Source organism: Grammomys surdaster, unplaced genomic scaffold (assembly GCF_004785775.1).
Source record: "Grammomys surdaster isolate TR1022 unplaced genomic scaffold, NIH_TR_1.0 125430, whole genome shotgun sequence".
Taxonomy (NCBI): domain Eukaryota; kingdom Metazoa; phylum Chordata; class Mammalia; order Rodentia; family Muridae; genus Grammomys; species Grammomys surdaster.
In genome coordinates this window covers 715,926-741,386 of record NW_021620297.1, presented here as the reverse complement: position 1 = coordinate 741,386, position 25,461 = coordinate 715,926, and the positions used below count along the sequence as shown (strand labels likewise).

General features: G+C 50.6%; 1 protein-coding gene across 2 annotated transcripts in view; it reads left to right on the top strand.

The window, feature by feature from the left end:
* Window positions 1–15,770, top strand: part of Lrfn1 (leucine rich repeat and fibronectin type III domain containing 1) — an 18,132-nt gene extending 2,362 nt beyond the window's left edge. For both annotated transcript variants that reach the window (XM_028786201.1, XM_028786202.1), the window contains exons 2-5: window positions 2,458–2,490; window positions 5,759–5,813; window positions 6,463–7,902; window positions 14,087–15,770. In XM_028786201.1, coding sequence (XP_028642034.1) covers window positions 6,497–7,902; window positions 14,087–14,981 — 2,301 coding nt within the window. In that variant the 5' untranslated portion in view covers window positions 2,458–2,490; window positions 5,759–5,813; window positions 6,463–6,496 and the 3' untranslated portion in view covers window positions 14,982–15,770. The remainder of the gene's footprint in view (window positions 1–2,457; window positions 2,491–5,758; window positions 5,814–6,462; window positions 7,903–14,086) is intronic.
* The last annotated feature ends 9,691 nt before the right edge of the window (window positions 15,771–25,461 follow it).

Genomic DNA, 25,461 nt, shown 5'->3' with positions numbered 1-25,461 from the left:
CCGCGGCCCCGGGGGCTCTTTGGAAGCGGCGGGCGGGGGCGCGGGGACGAGCGTGCCCGTGTGTCCGCGGCGCTGCGGCGGGGCCCGGCGTGCGCCGGCCCGCGGCCCTGTGTGTGCCGGGCGCCCCGCCGGTGTGGCCATCCGGGCGTGTGCGGGGCCGCGGTCGGCCGTGCGTGTGCATGTGTGCATGTGTGCGTGTGTGCGCGCGTGTGTCCCACACACTCCGGGGCGCCGGATCTGGGGGGCTGTGGCGCGCCCGTCCGAGGGGCTGTGTGCAGGTGTGTGCGGGGGCTGCGCGCCCAGGTGTGCGGGTCCCCCAGCGGGCCTGTGCGCGCGTGCGGCTGGCTGCATCGGGGGTCTGTGTCCGGCTGGGTTGGATGTCCATCCGAGGGGCTGCGGAGCCGGGTGTGTTCGCTCGGGTGTGTGTGTATATGTGTGTCTCTGTGTATGTCCGTGTGTCCGTCCGTGTGTGTGTCCGTGTGTGTGTGTGTGTGTGTGGTGTGCGGATTGGATGTCTCCAAGGGTGTGTGTGTGTGTGTCTGTGTGTCTATGTCAGGTATCCTGTTGGGGTGGGGGCTGAGGCTCAGCGCATAGTGGGGCCAGGCCTCCGAATGGATGGGGGGAGGAGGGGACTTAGCTGATCCCTCGGTCCGTGTCAACTGGAGGGGGGTCCTCAGTGATCCTTGGGGGAGACGGCCATGTCTTTCTCCTCTTCTCCGTGGCTGGTTGGGGGGGGGGATGGGAGGCCGGGAGGTGGACAGATGGAGGAATGAGAGGCCGAGGGATGGACAGATGGGCCCTGGGGTGGGGGCTGAGGGTTGGAGAATGGAGGGTGGGGTTGAAGACCTGGCCCTTCCCATTCCACCCCACCCTAACTCCCCCACCTGCCGGGTATCTGCAGATAGCGCCCCAGTTGCCTATATCTTAATGGTAAGGCTGGGGAAACTCTGGGGGTTGCTGGTGGCAGAATCTTGTTGGAATCCGGCTTTGGGACTCAGTCCCTTCCTGATGGAGCCCCACCTGCTGAACTATGACCTTTGACCCTGGCTTGTGCCCGATTCTTTTGGGGGAAGGGTGTAACAGGGACTGGAAGGAGTGTTAGAATGTATTTGGCCTGGGAAGTAGGTGGGGCAGGAGTGTCAGGGCCATGAGGGATGGGTGTCAGTGTCTGTGAGTGTGAAGCTAGCTGGTCTGTTGACTGTGCTCTGTGCTTTGGTATTTTGTGTGCATTTACAAGCGTGTTGGTTCCTCATGGGACTGTGGTCTGAGTGTATCTGTGATGCGTGAGCCTCTTGGAGTGCTTACAAAGTGTCTGTGCTTGTTCGTGATTCTCTGCTTTGTCAGTGTGTGTTCGTGCTAGGGGTTCTGTGTGCATGTGTAAGGTGTGTACCAGCTGTGCACGCATGTGTCTGTTGGTGCTTTATCTGCTCTATGACTACACAGTGGGAATATGTGAAGCGGCACGGGTGTGTTTAGGTGTGTAAGAGTGTGCACCTATGTATCTTTCATTGTGCAGGTGAGTCTTAGGTATGTCAGCCACTGCGTGTTGACAAGTGTGCAAGGACTATATAGATGTAGGTGTCTGGTTGTCTATTAAGGGGCACATGGGTTTTTCTGTACGTGTACATCTGTGAGTGTGCAACGGATAGCCTGTGTGTGTATGTGTGGTGTATGCAGATATGCCAGCCTTGAGGGTGTGTATCTATCTTGGGAGTCCTTCCCTACTTTAGTCTCTGGGGACCAGGTTCTGTATCTTTAGGCCTGTGTCTGTAAGATACGTGTGTACCTGTGCCTTGAGCACAAGATTGACCCTACTTCTGAGTCTAGTGAGTGTGATCTGTAGCACACCAAGGCATAGTATGTGGTCCTGAAACACAAATGTGACTATCCTGGGCTCAGTGTCCTGACGGGTAGGGAGCACCCAGACTGGGCTGGTGTTCGCTGGTAGAGCCTGGGTTCCGACTCACATAGACTGGGATGGATACACCAACGTAAAAGTGGATGGGAAAGCATGGTAGGAGCCCTAGTGCTTCTGGGCTCTGGATACCGCTCATGTCTTTGAAGTTGGGGAGCCCAGATGAGAACTCTTGAGCTCTAAAGGAAAAGATGTCTGGTCCATGTTTCTGAGTCTCAAAAAGAGAAGGCTGGGCATGCAGAAATTCTACAGCTGCTAAGACAAGTGGGTAAATCCCATAATCAGGAACCAGTGCAGGAGGGGTCAGGGTTCAGAGCTCTTGAGCCCTCAGAGGGCAAAGCTCACATGCTGGACCCTGAGGCCCAGTCTCTTTAGGTTTAACCATGACTTTTGGGTCCCTCCGAGAATATGATGACCCCATAGCAGGAGGCCTAAGAAAGCAGTCATTATAGGAACTCTCTTGGCTTAGATGATCTCCAGGGTAGGTTTCAGTGACTAGAAAGGAGCTGTAAGATGCTAACTGTGGTTTTGTTCTTTGGCAGGTACTGGCCCAGGCCCTGATTCCTTGAAGAGAGGTGAGTATAGTACCATGGGTTGGGGAAGAGGTGTTGGGGGGAAGAGTACCAGTTGCAAGCCAGCCTAGGCCCAGAGCTCTACCTAAGTGGATTCAAGTGCAGAATACCACAGCGTCTGGGGAGGCGGGTACCCACCCTGTGAAGAGTAGAAATAAGCCTATGAGAATTGGAGTTGGGTAAGCGATCCTCTCATGGTGTCAGGAAGCTCAGAGGGATCTAGATGTCGAGATGTGACATCTCTCAAGATAGGTAAGGCGATCAGGAAAGTGCAGTTCCTTTCTATCAGTAAGGCTCCGTGAAGGTTTCTAGGCATGAAATAACCCCTGACAGCTGGTAGTATAGTCATCTCAGCGCTCTGTAGGCTAAGGCAAGAGAATTGTGAGTTTGATGCCATCTTGGGCTATTCAGTAAGACCCAGTTTCAGAAAGAAAAGAGGAGGAAAAGAAGAAGGAGAAGAAGAAATTAGTGGGGGGATCTAGCTCATTTGTAGAGCACTTGCCTAGAATCCATCAGTGAGGGACTGGGGGTGTGGCTTAGCCATAGAGTATCTGCTTAGCATACACAAGGCCCTGTGTTCCAGCCCCAGGGACACACACACACACACACACATGCACACACTCACACACACACTTGCACAGACGCACATACACATATATACACACATACACACACACACACTGTTAGAGTCATCTACAAAATATTCTCAGTGAGCCCTCTTCAAAGTGCGGTGAGGTAGGCAGGTGCCATCGTTGACATGAATGAGTACAGAGAGGTGCAGAGAGGGATGCTGTTTCACCAAAGCCACACACAACTGGGCCTTGGAGTGTGAGCCCTGGCTGAGGGATGGGTTCTGACCTGTGGTGGTGAGATGCCTTTGGGTAAGCTCGGGATGTTTTCTTTGCAGCTGTGCGAGGAGAAACTCTTAGAACACGGTTTTGGGCCCTAGAGACCCCAAGGAAGCAGATGCCCTGCTCTTAATGATGGAGGCTTAACTTCCAGACCGGGGTTTCTAGTCAGTACGGAACAGTAGCCTACAGTGAGAGGAGGGTGGAATCTGGGTGGGGGTGCTCAGAGATGTGCTGCCCTGGTCCTGCCTCAGTTTCCCTCCTCAGCCTCATTCCTGTCTCTTTCTTCCTCTAACTCTTTCCTCTGCGCATCCCTCTTCTCCCTCTTTCTATCACCCTGGCTCAGCCTCTTTTCTGTCTGTTTCCTTCTTCACTCAGAAATTTTTGTTTCTTTGTCCCACTGGTACCTGTCTTTTCATTGCCTCCTTGGTTTCTTGAGACAGGGTTTCCATATGTAGCCTAGGCTAGCCTACATCTCTCAACTTTTTGAGTGCTGGGATTATAGGTATCTATCGTCACACCTGGCTGCCCCCTTTTTGCAGTGTTGGGGAGGGAATCCTCAAGCATGTTAGAAAAGCATTTCACCACTGAGCCACGGTCCCAGCCCCTCATTGGGGGATTCCAGGCTCTACCTCTGAGCCACGCCCCCAGTCCCTCACTGGGGAGTTCCAGGCACGTGTTCTGCTGAGCCACGCCCCCAGTCCCTCATTGCGGGAGTGGGAGGGGTTCTAGGCAGATGTTCTGCTGAGCCATACCTGGAACCTATGTCATCTTCTTGGGAAACCCTTTCTCTTTTTGTCTTACTTTCCGTCGTCGCTCTGTCCGCCAGTCCATTCCTCCCGACTTGCTTCCTTCTGACTCTCGCAGCCTTTCTCTGACTATCTTAGTCCCATTCTTCTTCCCCTGGGTAAAAAGATCAAGGTCACATATGGCCACCATTCCACCCAGATTCCTCAGAGGCTGGTCAGTAAGGGCTGGGGCATAGGACAGGGTGGGATGAAAATAGCTTTGAGGACGCCCCCTTCCCGTCCTTTCCGCTTTGCCCCACCCCCACCCCCACCCCCGCCCACCCTGTGTTATGATGGGAACTGACATGTCGTGGGTTGCTGCTGCTGGAGGGGGAATCCCTGCCGGAAGGTTTTGCCTGGAGCAGAGGCATAGTGTGTGTGCATACACGCATGTGCCTGTAGGCATGGATGGGCCTCCTGTTTACCAGTCGGTATCAGTCAGCCCCTGCTTGGGAGCTCAGATGAACCTGGAAAGAAACCATACTCTAGGAAATTCTGATTTTTTTTTTCTCAACCCTTCCCACCTTTCTGTCTTTTTCTCTATTAGTTTAGGTGGAGGACCTTAACATTCATTGAGTGCTCACTGTGAGCTAGGCCCTGTACTCGGTGGTTTTCATTCAAAATCTCAGTGAAGATGGTGTTGTTTTAATATATAAAGACATTTTGGCCTTTCTCTGTGTGGCACCACACACCTGTAATTCCAGTACTTGGGAGGCAGAAGCAGGAGGATCAAGAGTTCAAGGCCGGCCTCAACTGTATAGGAATAGCAAGTTCTAGACTAGCACAGACAACCTACTGTCATGTCTTAAAGAACAAGATGGACCAGGCAGTGGTGGTGCACGCCTTTAGTCCCAGCACTCAGATGCCAGAGGCAGGTGGAGTTCGAGGCCAGCCTGGTTTACAGGGCAAGTTCCAGGACAGCCAGGGATACACAGAGAAACCCTGTCTCGAAAACAAAAACAAACAAATAAAATAATGAAGAAGAACAGGATGAGTGTATTGCACTGTTAATCCCATCACTTGAGAGTCAGAGGCAGGTGGATTCATGGCCAGCCTGGGCTACAGAGTGAGACCTTAGTGACTGAAGAGGCTTGTGAGTTCAAGACTAGCCTGTGCCTAACACTACTGTGCCTCAAACAAACAGGTGACGAATAACAACACACATTCTAAAAAGGAAGAAAAATAAACTCTGGCGTAGGTGTGGGGATCATTGCCGTGGTCTCCTCGAGTTAGCAAATGAGAGAGCCAGAATTTTTATTTGAATGTGTTTGGTTTTAGTGCACTCGCGGGGCAGCGAGATGGCTTAGCGGGTGAAGGAGCTTGCTGTACAAGCGCAACAGTCTAAGTTCCTAAGTTCGATTCCCGCACATGAAGGTGGAATGAAAGAATCAGCTCCACAAAGCTGTCCTCTGACCCAGCCACACATGTGCAATATTCAAAATAATAATACTATTTAAAATGGAAACATTTTCTTTTAACCATAATGCACATGCTCAGCTCTGTCGTTGGTATTATTAGGCACCCAGTGGTGCAGCTAATAATTATTAATATGTGTTAAACCCATCTTATGTGCCTGCTCATGAGTATACATAAGCCTCACCAAAGTAAGGCCTTTTCTTTCTCTCTATTTTACAGATGAAGAAACCGAGATTCAGAGAGGTTCAGACACTTGCCCAAGGTCACACAGCTAGTAAGTGTCACAGCTGGTATTTGAACTAGGAGTTGTATGTTTGACGTCTTTGGTCCCAAATTTCAGCCAACAGTGATTTCAGAGTATCTGTGGGCTGGGAGGTCATGGGAAGTTGGGGAGCTCCAAGAGGTGGGAGGGTGGAAGACTTCAGAGTAACGCAGTGGTGATTTGCCAGTTCCTATGGAAATGCAATCACATCTGGTTGCTTTGGCCCAGATCTGTAGTCCTTGCCCTGGGAAGGCAGACATAGGAAGATTATGAGTTCAAAGCCAGCCTGGGATATTCAGTAAAACTTTGCCTCGCAAAAAGAAAAGCTAAGGTGGTGGCACACGCCTTTGATCCTAACACTGGGGGGCGGGGGGAAGCAGAGGCAGGCTGATCTATGTGAGTTTGAGGTTAGCCTGGTCTACAAACAAGTTTCGGGCCAGGCCAGGCTATATAATGAGACTCTGTATCCAACAAAACGAAACAAAACAAAATAAAACACCAGAGGAGGAAAGAAAAAGATGACCATGCCATGTATGCTAGCTGCTTTGAGATCTGTTGTCCAGAGCCCATTTGTTGGGGGATAAAGACTCCAGTTAGACTTTCAGCGGCAGTTTTGCAGGAGTGGTGACCAACCCTGGCTGACTATCTTCCTCCCCTGCAGGTCTCTCCCACACCTCCTGCCTCCCCCCTGCACCATGGCTCCAGGCCCCTTCTCCTCCGGGCTCCTCTCGCCATCACCTGCTGCTCTCCCTTTCCTACTGCTGCTCTGGGCAGGAGCATCTCGTGGCCAACCCTGCCCGGGTCGCTGCATCTGTCAGAACGTAGCCCCTACACTGACCATGCTGTGTGCCAAGACCGGCTTGCTCTTCGTGCCACCCGCCATCGACAGGCGTGTGGTCGAGCTGCGGCTCACTGACAACTTCATTGCGGCTGTGCGTCGGCGAGACTTCGCCAATATGACCAGCTTGGTCCACCTCACCCTGTCTCGCAACACCATTGGCCAGGTAGCCGCCGGTGCTTTTGCTGACCTCCGTGCTCTCCGGGCCCTGCACCTTGACAGCAACCGCCTAGCAGAGGTTCGAGGGGACCAGCTCCGGGGCTTGGGTAACCTCCGCCACTTGATCCTCGGCAACAATCAGATCCGCAAGGTGGAGTCGGCAGCCTTTGACGCCTTCCTGTCCACCGTGGAGGACCTGGACCTGTCCTACAATAACCTGGAGGCACTGCCATGGGAGGCGGTGGGTCAGATGGTGAACTTGAACACCCTCACGCTGGACCACAATCTCATTGATCACATTGCGGAGGGCACCTTCGTGCAGCTGCACAAACTCGTACGGTTGGACATGACCTCCAACCGTCTACATAAACTACCCCCAGATGGACTGTTCTTGAGGTCCCAGGGCGGTGGGCCCAAGCCACCCACCCCACTGACGGTCAGCTTCGGTGGCAACCCGCTGCACTGCAACTGTGAACTGCTCTGGCTTCGGCGCCTGACCAGGGAGGACGATTTGGAGACGTGTGCCACGCCCGAGCATCTCACTGACCGCTATTTCTGGTCTATTCCTGAGGAGGAATTTCTATGTGAGCCCCCGCTCATCACACGGCAGGCAGGGGGCCGGGCCCTGGTGGTGGAGGGCCAGGCTGTCAGTCTGCGCTGCCGGGCAGTGGGAGACCCCGAGCCCGTGGTGCATTGGGTGGCCCCTGATGGACGGCTGCTGGGGAACTCCAGCCGGACTCGGGTCCGTGGTGATGGAACGCTGGATGTGACCATCACCACCCTAAGGGACAGCGGTACCTTCACTTGCATAGCCTCCAATGCTGCGGGGGAAGCCACTGCACCTGTGGAGGTATGTGTGGTACCTCTGCCACTGATGGCGCCCCCACCTGCTGCCCCGCCGCCTCTCACTGAACCTGGTTCTTCTGACATCGCCACACCAGGCAGACCCGGTGCCAACGACTCAGCCACTGAGCGCAGGCTTGTGGCCGCCGAACTCACGTCCAGCTCTGTGCTCATCCGCTGGCCGGCCCAGAGGCCGGTGCCTGGCATCCGCATGTACCAAGTGCAATACAACAGCTCTGCGGATGACTCCCTAGTCTACAGGTGAGTGTGGGGCAGCAGCTCTAACCCGGACATCCTGTCCTCTCCGCCCACCTCCTCATTCATCCCCTGACCTTGCTTAGTTCGGGCTCTGGCTAGGCCCGCAGTTGCCTTTTCCACCCCCCTGCTCTGCCGTCTTCGTGTTTCGTGCACTTAGGAGAGTTTGTGTAATACTTAACATGAGCCAGCGCAGGGCTGGGCAGTGGAGTTAGAACAAGGAGCAGGGACTCATGCGTCAGGTTTGTTATCCTAGCCTTAGGGAAGCTGAGGCAGGAGGACAGCAAGGACGAAGCTTGCCTGGACAACTTGGAAACACTCAAAATTTAAAAAGTAGAAAAAAAAAAAAAGAGGGCTGGAGATGTAGCTCAGTTATAGTGAGATAGAGCTCTTGTCTAGAATTCTCCAGTGAGATGCTGGGGTGTCGCTCAAAGTAAAGAAAGCCCTTCAGGGAGCGGCTACGGTGTGTCTCAGTGGTAGAGCCCCTGCCTAGAATCCCCCAGTGAGGAGCTAGGGGCGTGGCTCAGTGATAGAGAATCTGCCTAGAATCCCCCAGTGAGGGGCTGGGGGCGTGGCTCAGTGATAGAGAATCTGCCTAGAATCCCCCAGTGAGGGGCTGGGGGCGTGGCTTGGTGGTAGAGGCCCTGCCTAGAATCCCCCAGTGAGGGGCTGGGGGCGTGGCTCAGTGGTAGAGCCCCTGCCTAGAATCCCTTTAGCGAGGGGCTGGGGCGTGGTTCTGCAGAGCACAGCTAAGCTGGTGAAGGCACTGAGTTCTATCCCAGTACTGCCAGACAAATATCTTACAGAGTTCCATGGCCAACATCACTTGCTCTCCAGAGGCTTTTCATCATGAATCTTACCAGTTAAACGTTGTGTCACATAAAGCACACATGTTTATAGTTATAGTTCTATTTATGTCTAGAATACTACTATTCTAGTCCCCTACATTATAGAAACAGAAAGCAAAACCCATGAGATAGATAGGAACATAAAGTTCAGATTTGGTTTCTATTGCTTTGATAAACACCATGACCAAGCCGGGCGGTGGGAGCACACACCTTTAATCCCAGCACTTGGGAGGCAGAGGCAGGCGGATCTCTGAGTTTGAGTCTGGCCTGGTCTACAGAGCGAGTTCCAGGACATCAAGGGCTACACAGAAAAGTCTTGTCCACCACCAACAATTACGAAAGACAAAAAACCAACAAAAGCAAGTTGAGGAGGAAAGGGTTTATTTTTTAATCGTATAGCTCAAAGGTCACAAGTTCATCAATGTGAGAAGAGCAGGAACTCAGGGCAGGAACCTGAAGGCCATGGAGGGGTGCTGCTTACTGCCTTGGTCCCCATGGCTTACTCAGCCTGCTTTCTTATAGAATGACTCGGGATCACCTTATACAACCTTCCCAGGGGTGGGAATACCCACAGTGGCCTGGACCCTCCCATCCTATGTCAATCCTTAGTCAAAAAAATGCCCCCACCCCCACTTACCCTCAAGGTAGTCTGATGGAAACAATGTTTCAGTTGAGGTTGCCAGATGAACCTAGTTTGTGTCAAATGGATAGAACACTAATTGGTGCCTATGAATTTTTTCCAGGCCCATCTGGATTAGAAGCCACCATTTTAGGGTGATCAGGCTGTAGTGTAGACACATGTCAGTTGCTTTTCCTCTCCCTCTCCAGAGTTTGTTGTTTTTTCCTCTTCCCTGTCCGTCTCTACTTTCTCTTCCTCCTTCCTCCACTAGGCATTTCCACTCTGTGCTATTATACTGGGCCCTGAGTTGGGTGTGGCTGTGAGTCATAGAGAAGAAAAGATAGAAATGCACAGAAAAAAGAGAGTATATTTATTATTATTATTATTATTATTATTATTATTGACAGGGTCTCTCTTTGTAGTCCTAGCTGTCCTGGAGCTCACTGTGTAGACCAGGATAGCCTTGAACTTAAGAGTTCCACTTGCTTCTGCCTGAGTGCTGGGAAACTGACCTGTGCCATCACCGCCTGGTCCTGAAAGGAAAGTGTATAAAGAAATAATTCCCTAAACCCCTCCCATCCTTACTTGGGAAGCAGTAGGTATTCAATATATGTGCTCCCTGAATACAGAAACACAGCTCTGAGGTAGACATTGGTGCCACGTGCTTGTGGTCCAAGCGAATTGGGAGGCTGAGGCTCGAAGATCTTCCGTTCAAGGTCAGTCTGGGTTATACAGTGCCTTTGAAGTCAGCCCAAGCTACACAGTGAGATCTTGCCTCAAAAAATAAAATAAAGTAAAATAAAATAAAATGGCTGCCTTCATTGTGACCATTGGCACCTTTGCCCTGGGGAGACCAGGAGACGCAGTCCCTAACCTGAGGGAATACACAGCCCGATGGGTAGGGGCCCATGGGAATCAGTACCTGAGCCCTGCGGTCTCTCCATCTTGGTAGTTTGTCAGTCACAGACCCTGGCACAGCAGGTGCCACAACAGTGAGCACTTAGTAAATGACTGTTGGCTAAACAGACACATCTTGTTCTTGCCTTCCTCCTGCACTGTAGAGTCTGCTGAGTGCCTGGCCCTGTGCTTCATTTCTTTGGGTTATTAGAGGGTTGGGAGCCATTTCCTCATCAGTTCAGTGGTAGCCTCAATAACTTCAGTGCACTTAGCCCTTCAAAATAAGCCTGTCTCTTGGCCTCCATCTGTGTCCTATTGGCCAGCCTGGAGGCCTCTCTTTTCCCTTGGCTCTTCTTTTGTTTTTGAGACAGGCTCTTGCCCTTGTAGCCTAGGCTAGCCTTCAATTCACTGTGTAGTCCAGGCTGGCATGGAACTCTTTATCTTCTGAGATAACAGAGAGTATATCACTACACCAATGACACATTTCCTCATTTTGCTTCTGACCGTCAGAACTGAGGACATTGTTGAGGGTGTATCAGAAGTATCGGTCTTAGGTAGACAGACCGACCCGTTACAGTCAGTCAGCAGACCAAGACCCCAAACAGAAACCTTCACACACTATGTCCAAGGATGCAGCTGTTTGCTGTAAAGCCCCTACCATCACTCCCATTTATTCCATTTAAAACATTTTAATTTTTTTTGGGGGGGGGCAGAGGTGGCGCACACCTTTAATCCCAGCACTCGGGAGGCAGAGGCAGGCAGATCTCTGAGTGTGAGGCCAGCCTGGTCTATAGAGGAAGTACCAGAGTAGCCAGGGCTACACAGAGAGACCCCGTCTCAAACAAACAAAACAAAACAAAACAAAAAAAGAAAGAAAGAAAAATTACTTTTTTATGTGTGTCATTTAACATCCTTAAAATTACGTGTGTGTGTGTGTGTGTGTGTACACCATAACATGCAACATGCATGGGGCAATTGGGGGACATCTTGAGAATGTGTTCTCGTCTTCCACCATGTCTTAGGGGTCAGACTCTGGTTGTTAGCTTGGTGGCATGCTCTCTTATCCACTGAGCTATCTTGTCAGCCTTTATTTTATTTTTATTCATTCACTTTTATGGTACTATTGATTGAACTGAGAGCCTCACACATTCTAGGCAATTCTTCTGTACTAAACCCAGCCCCTCACTGGGGGATTCTAGGCAGGGGCTCTACCACTGAGCCACGCCCCCAGCCCATCACTGGAGGATTCTAGGCAGGGGCTCTACCACTGAGCCACGCCCCCAGCCCCTCACTGGGGGTTTGTAGGCAGGGGCTCTACCTCTGAGCCATGCCCCCAGCCCCTCACTGGGGGATTCTAGGCAGGGGCTCTACCACTGAGCCACACCCTCAGTTCTCTTTCTTTTCAGCCACAGAACTTGATGCTCTGTGGGAGAGACCATTTGCTCTCAGACAGAGAGAGGCAGAGCTCTCTTTCATATGCTTGAGCGCACACTTATTGAATACCTAGTGTTTGCCGGCAGGGATGGTGGGGAGATGGATGATGCATTTCTGTCAGTCATTCGGATTGTGTAGTTTTTCATCTCTCTTCACTGTTCCTCTCTGATCCATAACCATCATGTGACAGGGTTGGGGAAAGCTCCAGAACCAGTATGTAAGCAGATATGGTAGTCCTTTCTCCCCAGTTAGGCAGGGACTCTTCTTCCCTGAGGGCCTCTGTTCTATCCTGCATCTTCCATTGCAGATGCTTGTGCGTAGGTCGGCACTGCAGGGGTTAACTTCCTCTCTGCAGCCATGGGCTGAGGTGACATCCAACAAGAAGCCTGCTCGGCTGCTTGCTCTGGTCTGGCAGCCAATGAGAGACTTGTGGGCTCAGGCTCTCTTAAGGAGCCAGTGACTGTCCTTGAAAGGGGGGGCGCCCCTAGCAACTGGTTATTTGGGAAGAAGAACCAAGGAAATCCAAGCCTCTAGGAGAAGAAAAGAGAAAGTTACAACCAAGAAAGGGGTCAGGGCAGCTCAAGGTTGGTTGATTTTGAAAAAGGAAGAAGATAATGTGGGGTCTTTTGGGAGTGGGTGGGACCTATGCTTGAAGTCCTGGGGTAGAGGGTGGTGCCTCATGGCAGGGACCTTCTTGGTGAGGGTCTCAGGACCAGCAGGCAGCCTCACTGGCAGGCCTGTGGAGCTCTGACAGGTAAGCGTGCTTGGAGACGAGGCGTGGCATTTTAGAGGGGGTGGAACTTGATCTGCATAGGGCGGTGCTTGTCTCTGGTGAGCCACTAAGATCCTTGGCAGGAGAGGAGAGCTTTCGGGGTTGGGTACAGCGCATGCCAGTCAGGGCGCACTCCACACTCTGGATTCCCCGAGGCTGGAAGTAGCCCAAACAGACTGTGCCAAGATAATGCTCATCAAAAGAGACCAAAGTCTGGGAGGGAATGTCCCTAGGGTGGATCTTAGAGAGACGTAGAGGGTGCAGCTGGTGAGATGGCTGAGTGGTTTATTGGCACTTTCTACCAAGCCTGATGACCCGAGTTCTATCCCTGGGTCACACATGGTGGAAGGAGAGAACAGACTCTTGCAAGTTTTCCACTGACCTACACACACACACACACACACACACACACACACACACACACGTATATACATATTAATAAATCTAATTTAGAAGAGGTCAGGCCAGTTAACGATGGTATTGCTGTAGTGTAATCTAAAAAGAGACAGAGAAGGGCGTATAGCCTTGGAGTGGGAGCCCACAGAATAGCTGAAAACACAGGACATTAGCTCATAGTGACACCCTTAACTTTAGACAATCTGGGCTTTAGATACGTTAACTCATTCATTCCCTGTGCTATCTCAAGGATATAGGAATTCTCATTGTCCCTGTTAGAGGGAAATGGTGCACAGAGAAGTTAAGAAACAAGTGTATGGTCACAGAGCTAGCAAAGGGTAGAGAGGTTGTGGCTCCCGGGGGTTTAACTGAAGGACTTTGCTAGCTATGTACCTCATTTGAGAAGAGGCTACAGCAAAGACTGAAACCCATGCTTGGCTACAGTTTAGTCAGTTGTAGATGAGTATTTGGGGAGTATGGCTCAGGGAATTGGTTCCTAGAGTTCTGGTGGTACAATAATGAGCGGTCATAGAACAGCCGGGTGCCTCTAGAGAAGCTGTCCGTCCCTAGGTACCTCAAAGGGATACGGCTCCAAAGCCAGAGTGCAGTCAAGAAGGGCAATGAGTGGGAATATGTAGCTTAAATGCTTGGGAAACTGAGCCAGGAGCTAGAGATTTACCCAAAGGTGGTGCATGTCCTGTCGCATGCTTCCTCCCCCAAAGGCAAGAGTGAGTATCAAAGAGGAATTAGGGCTGGAAATGTGACTCAACTGGTGGGGTCCTTGCAGGAAGGCCTGGGTTTGTTCCCTACCACCACAAGAACAAAACCAAACAAACCAGCGTGTCCCTAAGCCTGAAATCCCAGCATTCAGGAGGTAGAGGCTGGATGAAGACTCAGGGCTCCACCATTGTTGACTTCAGTGTCCGTCTGAATGGAAGAAGGACATGTAGATTAGAGGGAGTGGCCATAGCATTGATCTCCTTAAATGGGAGTTATGTACAGATGAAGGAGCTTGAGTGATAATTGTCCAATGTAGAGCAGAGGTAATTCCAGTAGGAGATGCGAAAGGCTAGTGGTTCTGGAGGCGGGGCATATAGATGGGGGGTGTGGTCTGGAGGAGAGACTTAGACACCAGTAGCGTGGTTTCCCACAATTAGGGCGTAAAGTGAAGGGACGTGGTTAAGAGTGGCGCTAACTGCGTCTTGATCGCACCCCTTTCCACAGGATGATTCCTTCCACCAGCCAGACTTTCCTGGTGAATGATCTGGCGGCGGGCCGCGCCTATGATTTGTGTGTGTTGGCAGTCTACGACGACGGGGCCACCGCTCTGCCGGCTACCAGAGTGGTGGGCTGTGTGCAATTCACCACCGCGGGAGATCCTGCACCATGCCGCCCGCTGAGGGCCCACTTCTTGGGCGGCACCATGATCATCGCCATCGGGGGCGTCATTGTAGCCTCGGTCTTGGTTTTCATCGTTCTGCTCATGATTCGCTACAAGGTGTACGGCGATGGGGACAGCCGCCGCATCAAGGGGACGTCCAGATCGCCCCCTCGGGTCAGCCACGTGTGCTCTCAGACCAACGGCGCAGGTGCGCAGCAGGCCTCCGCCCCACCGGCTCCAGACCGCTACGAGGCGCTGCGGGAGGTCGCCGTCCCTGCAGCCATCGAGGCAAAGGCCATGGAGGCCGAGGCGACTTCCACTGAGCTAGAGGTGGTGCTTGGACGCTCTCTGGGTGGCTCCGCCACCTCGCTATGCTTGTTACCCTCCGAGGAAACTTCTGGGGAGGAATCTAGGGCCTTGACCGGTCCTCGAAGGAGCCGTTCAGGGGCCTTGGGGCCTCCAACTTCAGCGCCCCCAACTCTAGCTCTGGTTCCTGGGGGAGCCTCGGCCCGGCCCAGGCCACAACAACGCTATTCCTTCGACGGGGACTACGGGGCGCTGTTCCAGAGTCACAGTTACCCGCGCCGCGCCCGGCGGACAAAGCGCCACCGGTCCACGCCACACCTGGACGGGGCCGGAGGGGGCGCGGCCGGGGAGGACGGAGACCTGGGGCTGGGCTCCGCCCGGGCACGCCTGGCCTTCACCAGCACCGAATGGATGCTGGAGAGTACCGTGTGAGCGGCGGGCGCACGGGCACCGGGACGCCTGTGGGCCGCGCTTAGATGCCCAGCCCGGCCGGATGCGGGGGAGGCTGGAGAGAAGGGATGCGCAAGGGGCGTGGCTGGCGCAGTCGAGGCCACGCCCGCTCGCCTCCGGATTGGAGGCAGACCGCCGGCCTCTCCGACTCCACCCCTCCGCCCCGTCCCCTGCGCGCTCGCGGACCTCGCCGGAGCCGATGCCTTACACAGCGAAGCGCGGGGAGGGGCGGGGCCCCCCCACACTGCAGCACTGAGACACGAGTCCCCTACCCTACCCGGGACCCTGGGGCAGGGGCGAGGGGCCCATTCCTTGTATCTGGCTGGACTAGATCTCTTCTGCCCCGCGGCGGCCTCCAAAGCCTCCAGTCCCCTCACCCAGCCCCATCCCTGGTCCCACCAGTCTGGTTCGGAGGGAGGGGCTTCTTTTTTCTCCCTGCGTCCTTGTCTTTCCCGCCCTCTGTCGTCTGTTTTAAGTCCTATCCTACGTGTCTCCCTTTTTTTCTGTCCCATGGTTGTCTCTTCTCCCTCCGCCCTTCCTTGTTTATTTATTTATTTGTTTTATTTTTTGTCCAGTGTCCGTGTCTCTCCCGATTCCCTGTCCTCACCATCTTCCGGGCAGGTCCCACTGAAGGACCAGACTCTTCTCTCTACCTTCCTTATCCTCACAATGAATCCCCACACAAACAAAAACCAAATCCCCCTCTCAGAGCCGGGACCCTCCGCCGCAGCAGAATTAAACTTTTTTCTGTGTCTGAGGCGGCTCTGCTGACCAGTGTGTGTGTGTGCGTGTTTGGGGATGGGGGGACTCTGAATCAGACGGAAGAGAACATGGCGGTGGGTATGGGGAGACTGGCAGGCAGACTCCGAGGTAGGGAGAAACCAAAAATGATAGTGACAGGTGGCCAGCATGTGAGTATCCGTTAAACCATCCAATCCTGACAATTATCCTAGGACATCCATACTGTTAGTCCATCTTAGAGATGAGAAGCCAGGAGGAATAGATAACATGTCCCGGCATAACCAGAGGGTGGAAAATTGAGATTAATTTATTTAATACTGATTCCAGCTGGGTATAGAGGCCCTTGCCTTTAAGTCCAAAACGCAGTAGGCAGAGTCTGGGGGGGGGGGGGCAAGTCTCTGTGATCTTGAGGCCACCCTGGTCTACAGAATGAGTTCCAGACAAGCTAGGGCTACATAGCAAGTGTATCTCAAGACAACATAAAACAGCAATTCTACGTGGAGTATTTATTTACTGATTTTAGTATGTGGGTGTGGTGTATGCGTGCATGTGCTGGTGCACTCATCCATGCGTGAATGCCGAGGTCAAAGGTCATTTGTTGAGACTGAGACCCATCAATTAGGCTAGACAGTCTGGCCAGTGAACTCCAGGGTCCTCCACTACCCACTTCTGCCCCTGGTGCTGGAGTTATAGATATTTTTATGAGTGCATTGGGGGTCTGAACTCCCCCATGTTTACATGACAAACACTATTCCCTGAGACATCCCCTCAAGCACACACACACACACACACACACACACACATATATATATATATATATATATATATATATACCTGAGTGTGTGCAGTTGATTCTGGGTTGTCCCTGGAAACTTTCTATATAGGTTAGGCTAGTCTCCATATATGCATACATACATACGTGTGTGTGTGTGTGTGTGTGTGTGTGTGTGTGTGTAGTTGTTTCTGACAATCTCCCTCCATAGCACTGTGTTGCCCTAGAAACTCCCTAGATAGAGTAGGCTAGCCGCTAGCCTCCCAGCCTTTTGTGATCTTTGCCTCTACCAAGTGTTGCGATTGTGGGCTTGCACTACCATGACCAAATACAGAAGTATATACAACTATGCATACATGTACACACACATGGCTGGCTTTAAATTTGTGGCAATCCTTGTCTTTGCCTTTTGAGCGCAGAGATCATATGTATGCACCATCACAAACTTTTTTTTTTTGAGACAAGATCTTAATAATAATGTAGCCTAGGCTGGCCTTGAACTTTCAATTATCCCGCCCTATCCTCTGGAGTGCCAGGTTTATAGGCGTGTGTCCTGGGAAAACAGACTTAACAAAGCTAGGAACCGGGCATGATGGTGCATGCCTGAGCTACTGATACTGGGAGGTAGAAACGGGAGACTCGGAAGTTCAAGACTGAGTTGGCTCAGTGAGTAAAGACACTTGCCATCAAGCCTGGCAATCTGAATTTGATCCCTGAGACCCAAGTGCCATAGCACATGTGAAACTCCCACAAAATTAATTAATTAATTAATTAATTAATTAGAAAAAATTGTAGCTGGGTGGTGATGGTACACACCTTAAATCCCAGCACTCTAGGAGATAGAGGCAGGTGGATTTCTGAGTTCCAGGCCAGCATGGTCTACAGAGTGAGTTCCAGGACAGCCAGGGCTACACAGAGGAAAAAAAAAATTTTTTTTAAAGTTCAAAACTAGGGACTGGAGAGAAGTCTCAGTGGTTAAGAGCACCCAGTGATCTTGTAGAGGAGCCAGGTCTGATTCCCAATACCCTTTTGGCAGCTCACAACTGTCTGTAACTCCAGTTCCAGGGGATCCCATGTCCTAGCTTCTGTGGGCATGTGTGCGATGCACAGACATACACCCAGACATACTACACGGAGAATAAATCATTTTTTTAAAAAGTAAAAAGTTGGAGACTATGCCGGGCGGTGGTGGCGCATGCCTTTAATCCCAGCACTTGGGAGGCAGAGGCAGGCGGATCTCTGAGTTCGAGGCTAGCCTGGTCTACAGAATGAGTTCCAGGACAGCCTGGGCTATACAGAGAAACCCTGTCTCGAAAAACCAAAAAAAAAAAAAAAAAGTGTTGGAGACTATCCTCTTCTACATGCAGAGACCCAGGGGTTTTTGTCTTTTTTTTTTCCCAACAAAAAAAAAAATTTTTTTTTTGGTTTTTTTCGAAACAGGGTTTCTCTGTGTGTAGCCCTGGCTGTCCTGGAACTCACTCTGTAGACCAGGCTAGCCTTGAACTCTCGAACTCAGAGATCCGTCTGCCTCTGCCTCCCAAGTGCTGGGATTAAAGGCGTGCGACACCACCGCCCGGTCCCAAAAAAAATTTTTTTAAGCAGGTGGATTTGGGTAAGATGACACAACTGGACTCCCAGCTACTCAGGAAGCTGGGGCAGGCTAATTGCTTGAGCTCAGAAGTTTGAGGCCAGCCTGGGTAACACAGCCAGACACTGTCTTAAATCTGCAAACGTTAATCAGTAATAGGCAGGTGGGACAATTTCTGACCCAGCCTCAGCTTTAAGTCCTTTCAGCTGGACAGTTTCTGTCCCTGCCTGGCTGCCCACACTGTATAGGATAGATGTCCAGAGTCTATTTTACAGGCAGAGGTCAGAACCAGAGGGGGGGGGAGTCACTCATCAGAGGGCTCCTCCCATGAAGAAAAGAGTGGAATTGGCAGTTTGCCTCTGGAGCTGTCTGGAGGCTGGGGAATGGCTCTGGTGATCCTAGTTGAGCTGCTGGGTCTCCACAGCCAGCTGTTAGGGGAGTAGGGGAGGAGGGCTCTGTGCTTACCTGTGTAAGCATAAGTCAAGCAGGGTCTGCTGGAGAGTGGAGGGTAATGGCGGAAGTGCTATCCAGGCACTGAAGACTTGCCTGGGAGGGCAAAGGTGGTTTGGGCTAGGTCAGGGGCTCTGGGCATCTCAGTCCTTGCAGATATCCTGCCACGAAAACTCCTTCCTAATCCTGGTGAAAAAGGAAGAAGGCTTCAAGCCAGTCAGGGGCCCCCTGAGGCCTTGGGGGGGAGGAAAGCAAGACAGAAATAGAAACGGAGCCAGAGGGAGGAAGCTGGTCTGGACAGAGAGGGTGGGAAGCAAGGACAGCAGCGCTGGAGAATTTCAGGCCAGGTGGATCTCTTACACTGGCCTGGTATACACGTCATTCACAAGGATACCTGTGTGCAGAGTGCTCCCAAACAGCTGGGCTCTGTGCTCACACACCCCACCTAATGTGCAAGGCAGTATAGCATAGAACCCAAGGCACTACACATGACACCCAGGAAAGGTCATTAAAGCTGTAAGCAGCAGGGTCACAACAGATAGCTCTGGTTGCTCTGCCACTCACGAACTGATAAAGCCTTACTTGAGTCTGTGCCACTTGCCTGTAATCCAGCACTTGGGGGGCAGAGGAAGGAGGATCTCAAGTTCCAGGCCACCAGAGGATACAGTAAGACCCTGTCTCAAAAATAAAGGCCCAAACCAAGAAAAATGGCCCTGGTGGAACATATCTATAATTTCAGCATTCAAGAAGTTGAGGCAGGAGGATCAGAGGTTTGTCATGATAAGTTTGAGGCCAGCCTGGACTAATTATTTTTCTTCCTCAGTATGAAAAAAAAAAAAGACTTCTCCATTTGCTTTCTTCTTTCTTACTTACTTTATTGGTACAAGGGTGTGAGACCTGGAGATTCTGCACCCATTTTTGTGACCATGCAGCATTAAGCTTAGGATTTAAGGCTACCATTCTGAGGAAGGTAGAGAAAAACACACAGAAAGCAGGTCTACGACAAACTCCTAAATTCCTAGTCAGATGATATAACTGAATGATATTTTTATTTATTTTGTGTGTATGGGTGTTTTGCCTGCCTGCCTATCTGTGGTTTGTGCCAGAGAAGGCCAGAAGGAACTGGTGTTACAGATGATTGTGAGCTGCCATGTATGTACTGGGAACTGAACCTGGACCCTCTGGAAGAGGTGCCAGTGCTCTTAAATATTAATGTGTCTCTCCAGCTCCATAACAGAATGTTTTAAATTTTTAAGACGCGTTAGCTGGCTTTTCTTATTATCTTTCCTTGCCCTCAGCATCTTACTGTGTAACCCTGTCTGTCTTATGTAGTCCAGGTTGGCCTTGAACTCACCCAGAAATCCACCTGCCACTGCCTCGAAAGTGCTGGGATTGAAGGCGTCCACTGCTATGCCCAGCTTCCTTTTCTTTTTAAAGATTTTTAAACAAGACCGTATGTAGCCAAGGATTAAATTCATGATCCTTTTGCCTTTACCTCCAAAGTGTTGGGATTATAGCCATGAGTCACCGTGCTTGACTTTTCTTTATTAAACTGTATACACTCATTCATTCATTCATTCATTCATTCATTCATGTATTCACTCATTCATTGTATATGCATGTGGCACATGTGGAAGACAAAGGACAATTTGAATTGTTAGTTTCTTCCATGTACTCCCTGGGACTGAATTCAAGTTATCAAGCTTAGTGACAAATGTCTTTACCTGCTGAACCATCTTACCAGCCATCACTATCGGTCTGTCTATCTATCTGTGTATCTATGTATCTATCTATCTATCTATCTATCTATCCATCTTTATATCATTTTTGTTTTGTTTTGTTTTGAGACAGGGTCTTCCAACACAGCCCTGGATGTTCTGGAACTCATTGTGTAGACCAGGATCGCCTGGAACTCACAGGGATCTGTTGAAGTTTTGCCTGGTTCTGTGTCCCAGCCTCTTGCTCCCAGAAATAAGACTCAGACTCAAAATATATTTACAAGTACCTTGGTCATATGTGGGGAAAAATTATAGGCCGCAGCGGTGGTGGAGGCCCAGAGGCTTCCACGCTGCGGCGGGTCCCACATGCAGGAGGAACGTCTAATGTTCCAGCAGCCTGGAGGCTTTGGCAGTGGCAGGCCCCAATGACACGAGGAAGTCCTTGGTTCCAAAAGGGTTTATTGTCATGGTGGATGGTGGATGAATCTGGAAGTACCCCCGTAAAACTCAGGGCAGTCCCAAGTTATATAGGTAGGGAGAAAGGGGGAGGATGGGGGGAGGATCTGGGGAGGCATGCTTAATTTGCTCCGCCCTCTGGCCTTCATTATTATGTAAATCCCTAAGGCCTGAGGTCTCTAGTCACACCCTCTACCTGTGCACTTTGGGAGGGGCTGTCTGGCCTACGTGACTGAACAATGTAATTCTATGGAGACTAGACTGCTTTTCAGGACCCTGGGTTCTAGGGGCACGCTGAACTCCTGCCGGTTCTCATGCAGAGTCTCGGGGTTCTAGGCAACTGCCCAGCCATGACCCAGAATACCCTTACGCAGTCCTACAGTCATTTAGCTAGGCTTTTCTCTGACTAGATAACTAAAGATAACCCCTTTATTTTAACTTACACTCTGCCACATGGCTGGTTTACCTGTGCTCAGGTCCCATGTATCCATCTCCTCATGTCTTCCTGGGCCAACCTCCCTGTGCCTGGCTCTATCCCAGAATCCTTTCTCCTCCCAGATGTTTCATTTATTTCCAGCCTAAGCCATAGGCCATAGGCTTTTTTAATTGACAGGTGATACATTGATACAATACATAAGATATTCTCTCTACAGGGATCGGCCTGCCTCTGCCTCCAAATGTTGGGATTGAAGGCATGTGCCACCATGTTCAGATGGGAAGACGGTGTCTAACTCTGGAGACCAGCCTAGTTTTGAACTCCCGATCCTCCTCCTTCATCCTCCCAATCGCCAAGATTCGTGCCCTGTAGTTCTTCCCCTGGATCTGAGAGCACATACTTCTGGATAATGGGGTACACACTGCATCTGCCTAGTGAGTTAGCTCTTCATCAAACCTGGATCTCTAGAACAACGACTTTCTTGTTCAACACACACACTTGTCCCTTGGTGCTCCTAAGTGATTGGATACAGGAACCCAGGGGATACAGACATCTGGAGATGCTGGATACCCTCGTACAGAATGCTCATGGGACCCCCACACGCCTTTCCTTTAAGTCCTCTCCAGATGACAATCAGGATACATTCATTGTAGCATAGATGCTATTTGGGTTTCTGCAATGTTGTTTAGGGGATTGTAACACGGAGAATTCTGGACATGTTTAGCCTAGACACAGGGTGGGTTTGGAGTTTTTGAATATGTTTCATTAGAGGTTGGTTGTATGCATGAATGCAGACGTCCTGGGAACAGAGGGCTGAAATTGCACTCATGTCTTGATTTTTTTTTTTTTTTTTTTTTTTTTAGACAGGGTTTCTCTGTGTAGCCCTCCATGGCTGACCTGGAATCTTTCTGTAGACCAGGCTAGCCTCAATCTCAGCAATGAGCCTCCTGAGTGCAGATTAAAGGCATGTACTACCATGGTCAGCATTTTTTTTTTTTTAAGATTTATTTATTTCATTTATATGAGTACACTGTAGCTGTCTTCAGACACACCAGAAGAGGGCATCAAATCTCATTACAGATGGTTGTGAGCCACCATGTGGTTGCTGGGATTTGAACTCAGGACCTCTGGAAGAGCAGTCAGTGCTCTTAACCACTGAGCCATCTCTCCAGCCCCCATGGTCAGCATTTTATTTTATTTTTGTTTTTCGAGACAGGGTTTCTCTTTATAGTCCTGGCTGTCCTGGAACTCACTTTGTAGACCAGGCTGGCCTTAAACTCAGAAATTTGCCTGCCTCTGCCTCCCAAGTGCTGGGAGTAAAGGCGTGCACCACCACCGCCTGGCCAGCATTTTATTTTTAAAGTATGTGTGTGTGTGTGTGTGTGTGGAAATGTGTGCACATGAGTGCATGCACACACAGAGGCCAGAGGCACCAGAACCCCTGGAGATTCAGTTCCAGGCAGTTGTGATATGAGCAGATATGAGCAGGTCCTGGAAACTGGACTTGGGTCCTCTTCAAGAATATCAATGACTCCTAACAGCTAAGTTAGTTTTTCAGTTGCGTCCCCAACCCTCAACTCCTCATATCCCCATACTCTATGCTCTTATGAGACGCTAACAAACACCAAAGTGTTCTTCCTCTCCCCCTTCCTTCCTCCCTCCCTCCCTCCCTCCCTCCCTCCCTCCCTCCCTCCCTCCTTCCCTCCCTCCCCTCTCTCTCTGTTTCACTATGTAGTCCTGGATGACCTCAAACTTATAGATCTCCATATTTTGATGAAGCAATACACTCTAGGGGCTGGAGAGATCGGAGAGATGGCTGGTTCAGGTGGTAAAGTGTCAGTATGAGGATCGGAGTTCAAATCCCCAGAACCCACGAAGGAGTGGACGGAAGCCAGGCATGGCAGCATGTGCTTGGAATCCAGTGCCAGGGAAGCATAAACAGGAGGATCTCTGGGGCTCACTGTACAGCTGGCAGAGCCGACAGACAAGCCACAGGACACTAAACCAACAAAAGGAAAACACAACAAGGTGGACAGCTATTGAGGGGTGACAGCCGAGGCTGTTCTCTCACCTCCACGTGTACCCCCACACATCTGCATGCACGTGAGCACACACTCACACACACGTGTACACACGCGCTCACACACGTGTATGCACACACACTCTTACACGCACACACGCATGCAGGTGTGTCCACACACACGTACTCATACACTTGTACACACTCACACACACATGCACGCACACATACACTCACACACACTCACACACTCATACACACACTCATACACACACACACTCGTGCACACACTCACATATGTGTGTGCACACACACACACACACACATACACACGAGCAGAAGTAACACATGAAGGAAGATCCATTAGAAATCAGTTTTGTGAGACAAACACAAAGTTGCAAAGTCCATGTTCAATAGAACATGGCCCTGCACTGCCTCACCTTCTCTCTGCTCTGGGTCTAACTAACTGCACTCATCTTCCTAGGGGTGGGCAGCCAGGGATAAAGGCTCATCTCCAGCCTTGCATGTGGGTCTTTTTTGTTTGTTGGAGTTTTTTTGTTTTTGTGTTTGTTGATAAGTATCCTATGCTGGTTTTGAACCAGATAGGTAGCCTAGGATAACTTTGAACTTCTGACCCTCATGCCTCCACTTTCTCAGTGCTGAGATTATAGGCATGTGTGCACCATTACACTCAGAATAATACGTGTGCTTATAATTTATTTATTTACTTATTTATATTTTGGGATTGGAGAGAGAGAGAGAGAGGGCTCAGTGTTTAAGAGCACTGACTTCAGCCGGGCAGTGGTGGCGCACGCCTTTAATCCCAGCACTTGAGAGGCAGAGGCAGGCGGATTTCTGAGTTCGAGGCCAGCCTGGTCTACAGAGTGAGTTCCAGGACAGCCAGGGCTACACAGAGAAATCCTGTCTCGAAAAACAAACAAACAACAACAATAACAAAAAAAGAGCACCAACTGACTTCTCTTTCAGAGGACCTGGGTTTGATTCCCAGCACCCACAATCGTCTGTAACTCCAGTTCCAGGGGATCTGATGTCCTCTTTTGGCCTCTGTGGGGACCAGGCATGCATGTGGTGCACAGGCAGGTGTGCAAGCAGAACACTCATACACTACTAGTAGTAATAGTAATAATTTTAGGACTTACACACCCTAGGGTGGGTGTCCGAGGACGAGCCGCATGGGAAATTCCTTCCTTCTGCCATGTTGTTGCTGGGATCAAGCTTATGTCTATAGGTTTAGAGCAGAGTGACTGTGCAGGCCCAGTACTCTGTGATGACAAGTTCCTTTTTTGTTTTTGTCTTCTGAGATGAGTTCTCTTTTCTTTATCTTTCTTTAGAGTTACGTGTGCCCGTGTGCTGCATGCATGTGTGTGAGCTTGCATGCACACGTCGGGGCCAAAGGTCAATACCAGCTATCTTCCTCGGTTGGCCTCCATCTTTTTGAAAACATGCATTTATTTTTATTTTATGCACATACATGAGTGCCAGCGTGAATATATGTATACTAAGGGTGTGCCTGGTGCTCGTGGAAGCCACAGGAGGGCGTCATATCCCTGGGACTGGAAATTAAGGATGGTTGGGAATCACCATTTGGGTACTGGGATCCCAGCTTGGGTCCTCTGCAAGAATAGTCAGTGCTATTAATCTCTGAGCCATCTCTCCAGTCCCTGGTCTGTGTATTATACATTTTAATGTTTATGTACTTGCATATATATATGTATATATGCAAGTATATACGTATATACATATATACGTATATACATATATATGTATATATACATGTGCCTGTGTATGGGGGTCCCAAAGTGCATGTCAAGTGTCTTCTCGATTGTTCTTTAACTTGCTTTTTGAGCCAAGGACTACAACTAAATCTGAAGCTTGTCATTGCTAGACTGGTTGGTTAGCTAGTCCCAGGAATCCTTCTGCTGTATCTGCTTCCAAAGTTCACTGTTACTTTTTTTTTTTTTTTCAAATGAGTGCTGGGGTCAGATCTAAGGTTCTCACCCCTGTGCAACCTCTCCAGCCTGTGCTGGGTTTTCTGACTCTATTGTAGGAGACAGTATCCTGAACGAGAGAGTCCCCGTCTGCCCTAGAAACACGGTTAAAAGAGAGAGAGATTCACGGTGGTTACAGACTAGACAGAGACGCTGAAGCATGTTTGAAAACACACGAGCACATGGCCAGGCCACACATGACACATCTCTGTTTAGCCTCTGACTCAGGGAGGCGGTCCCTTGGATACACACCCTTGAGCATCCACTGCACC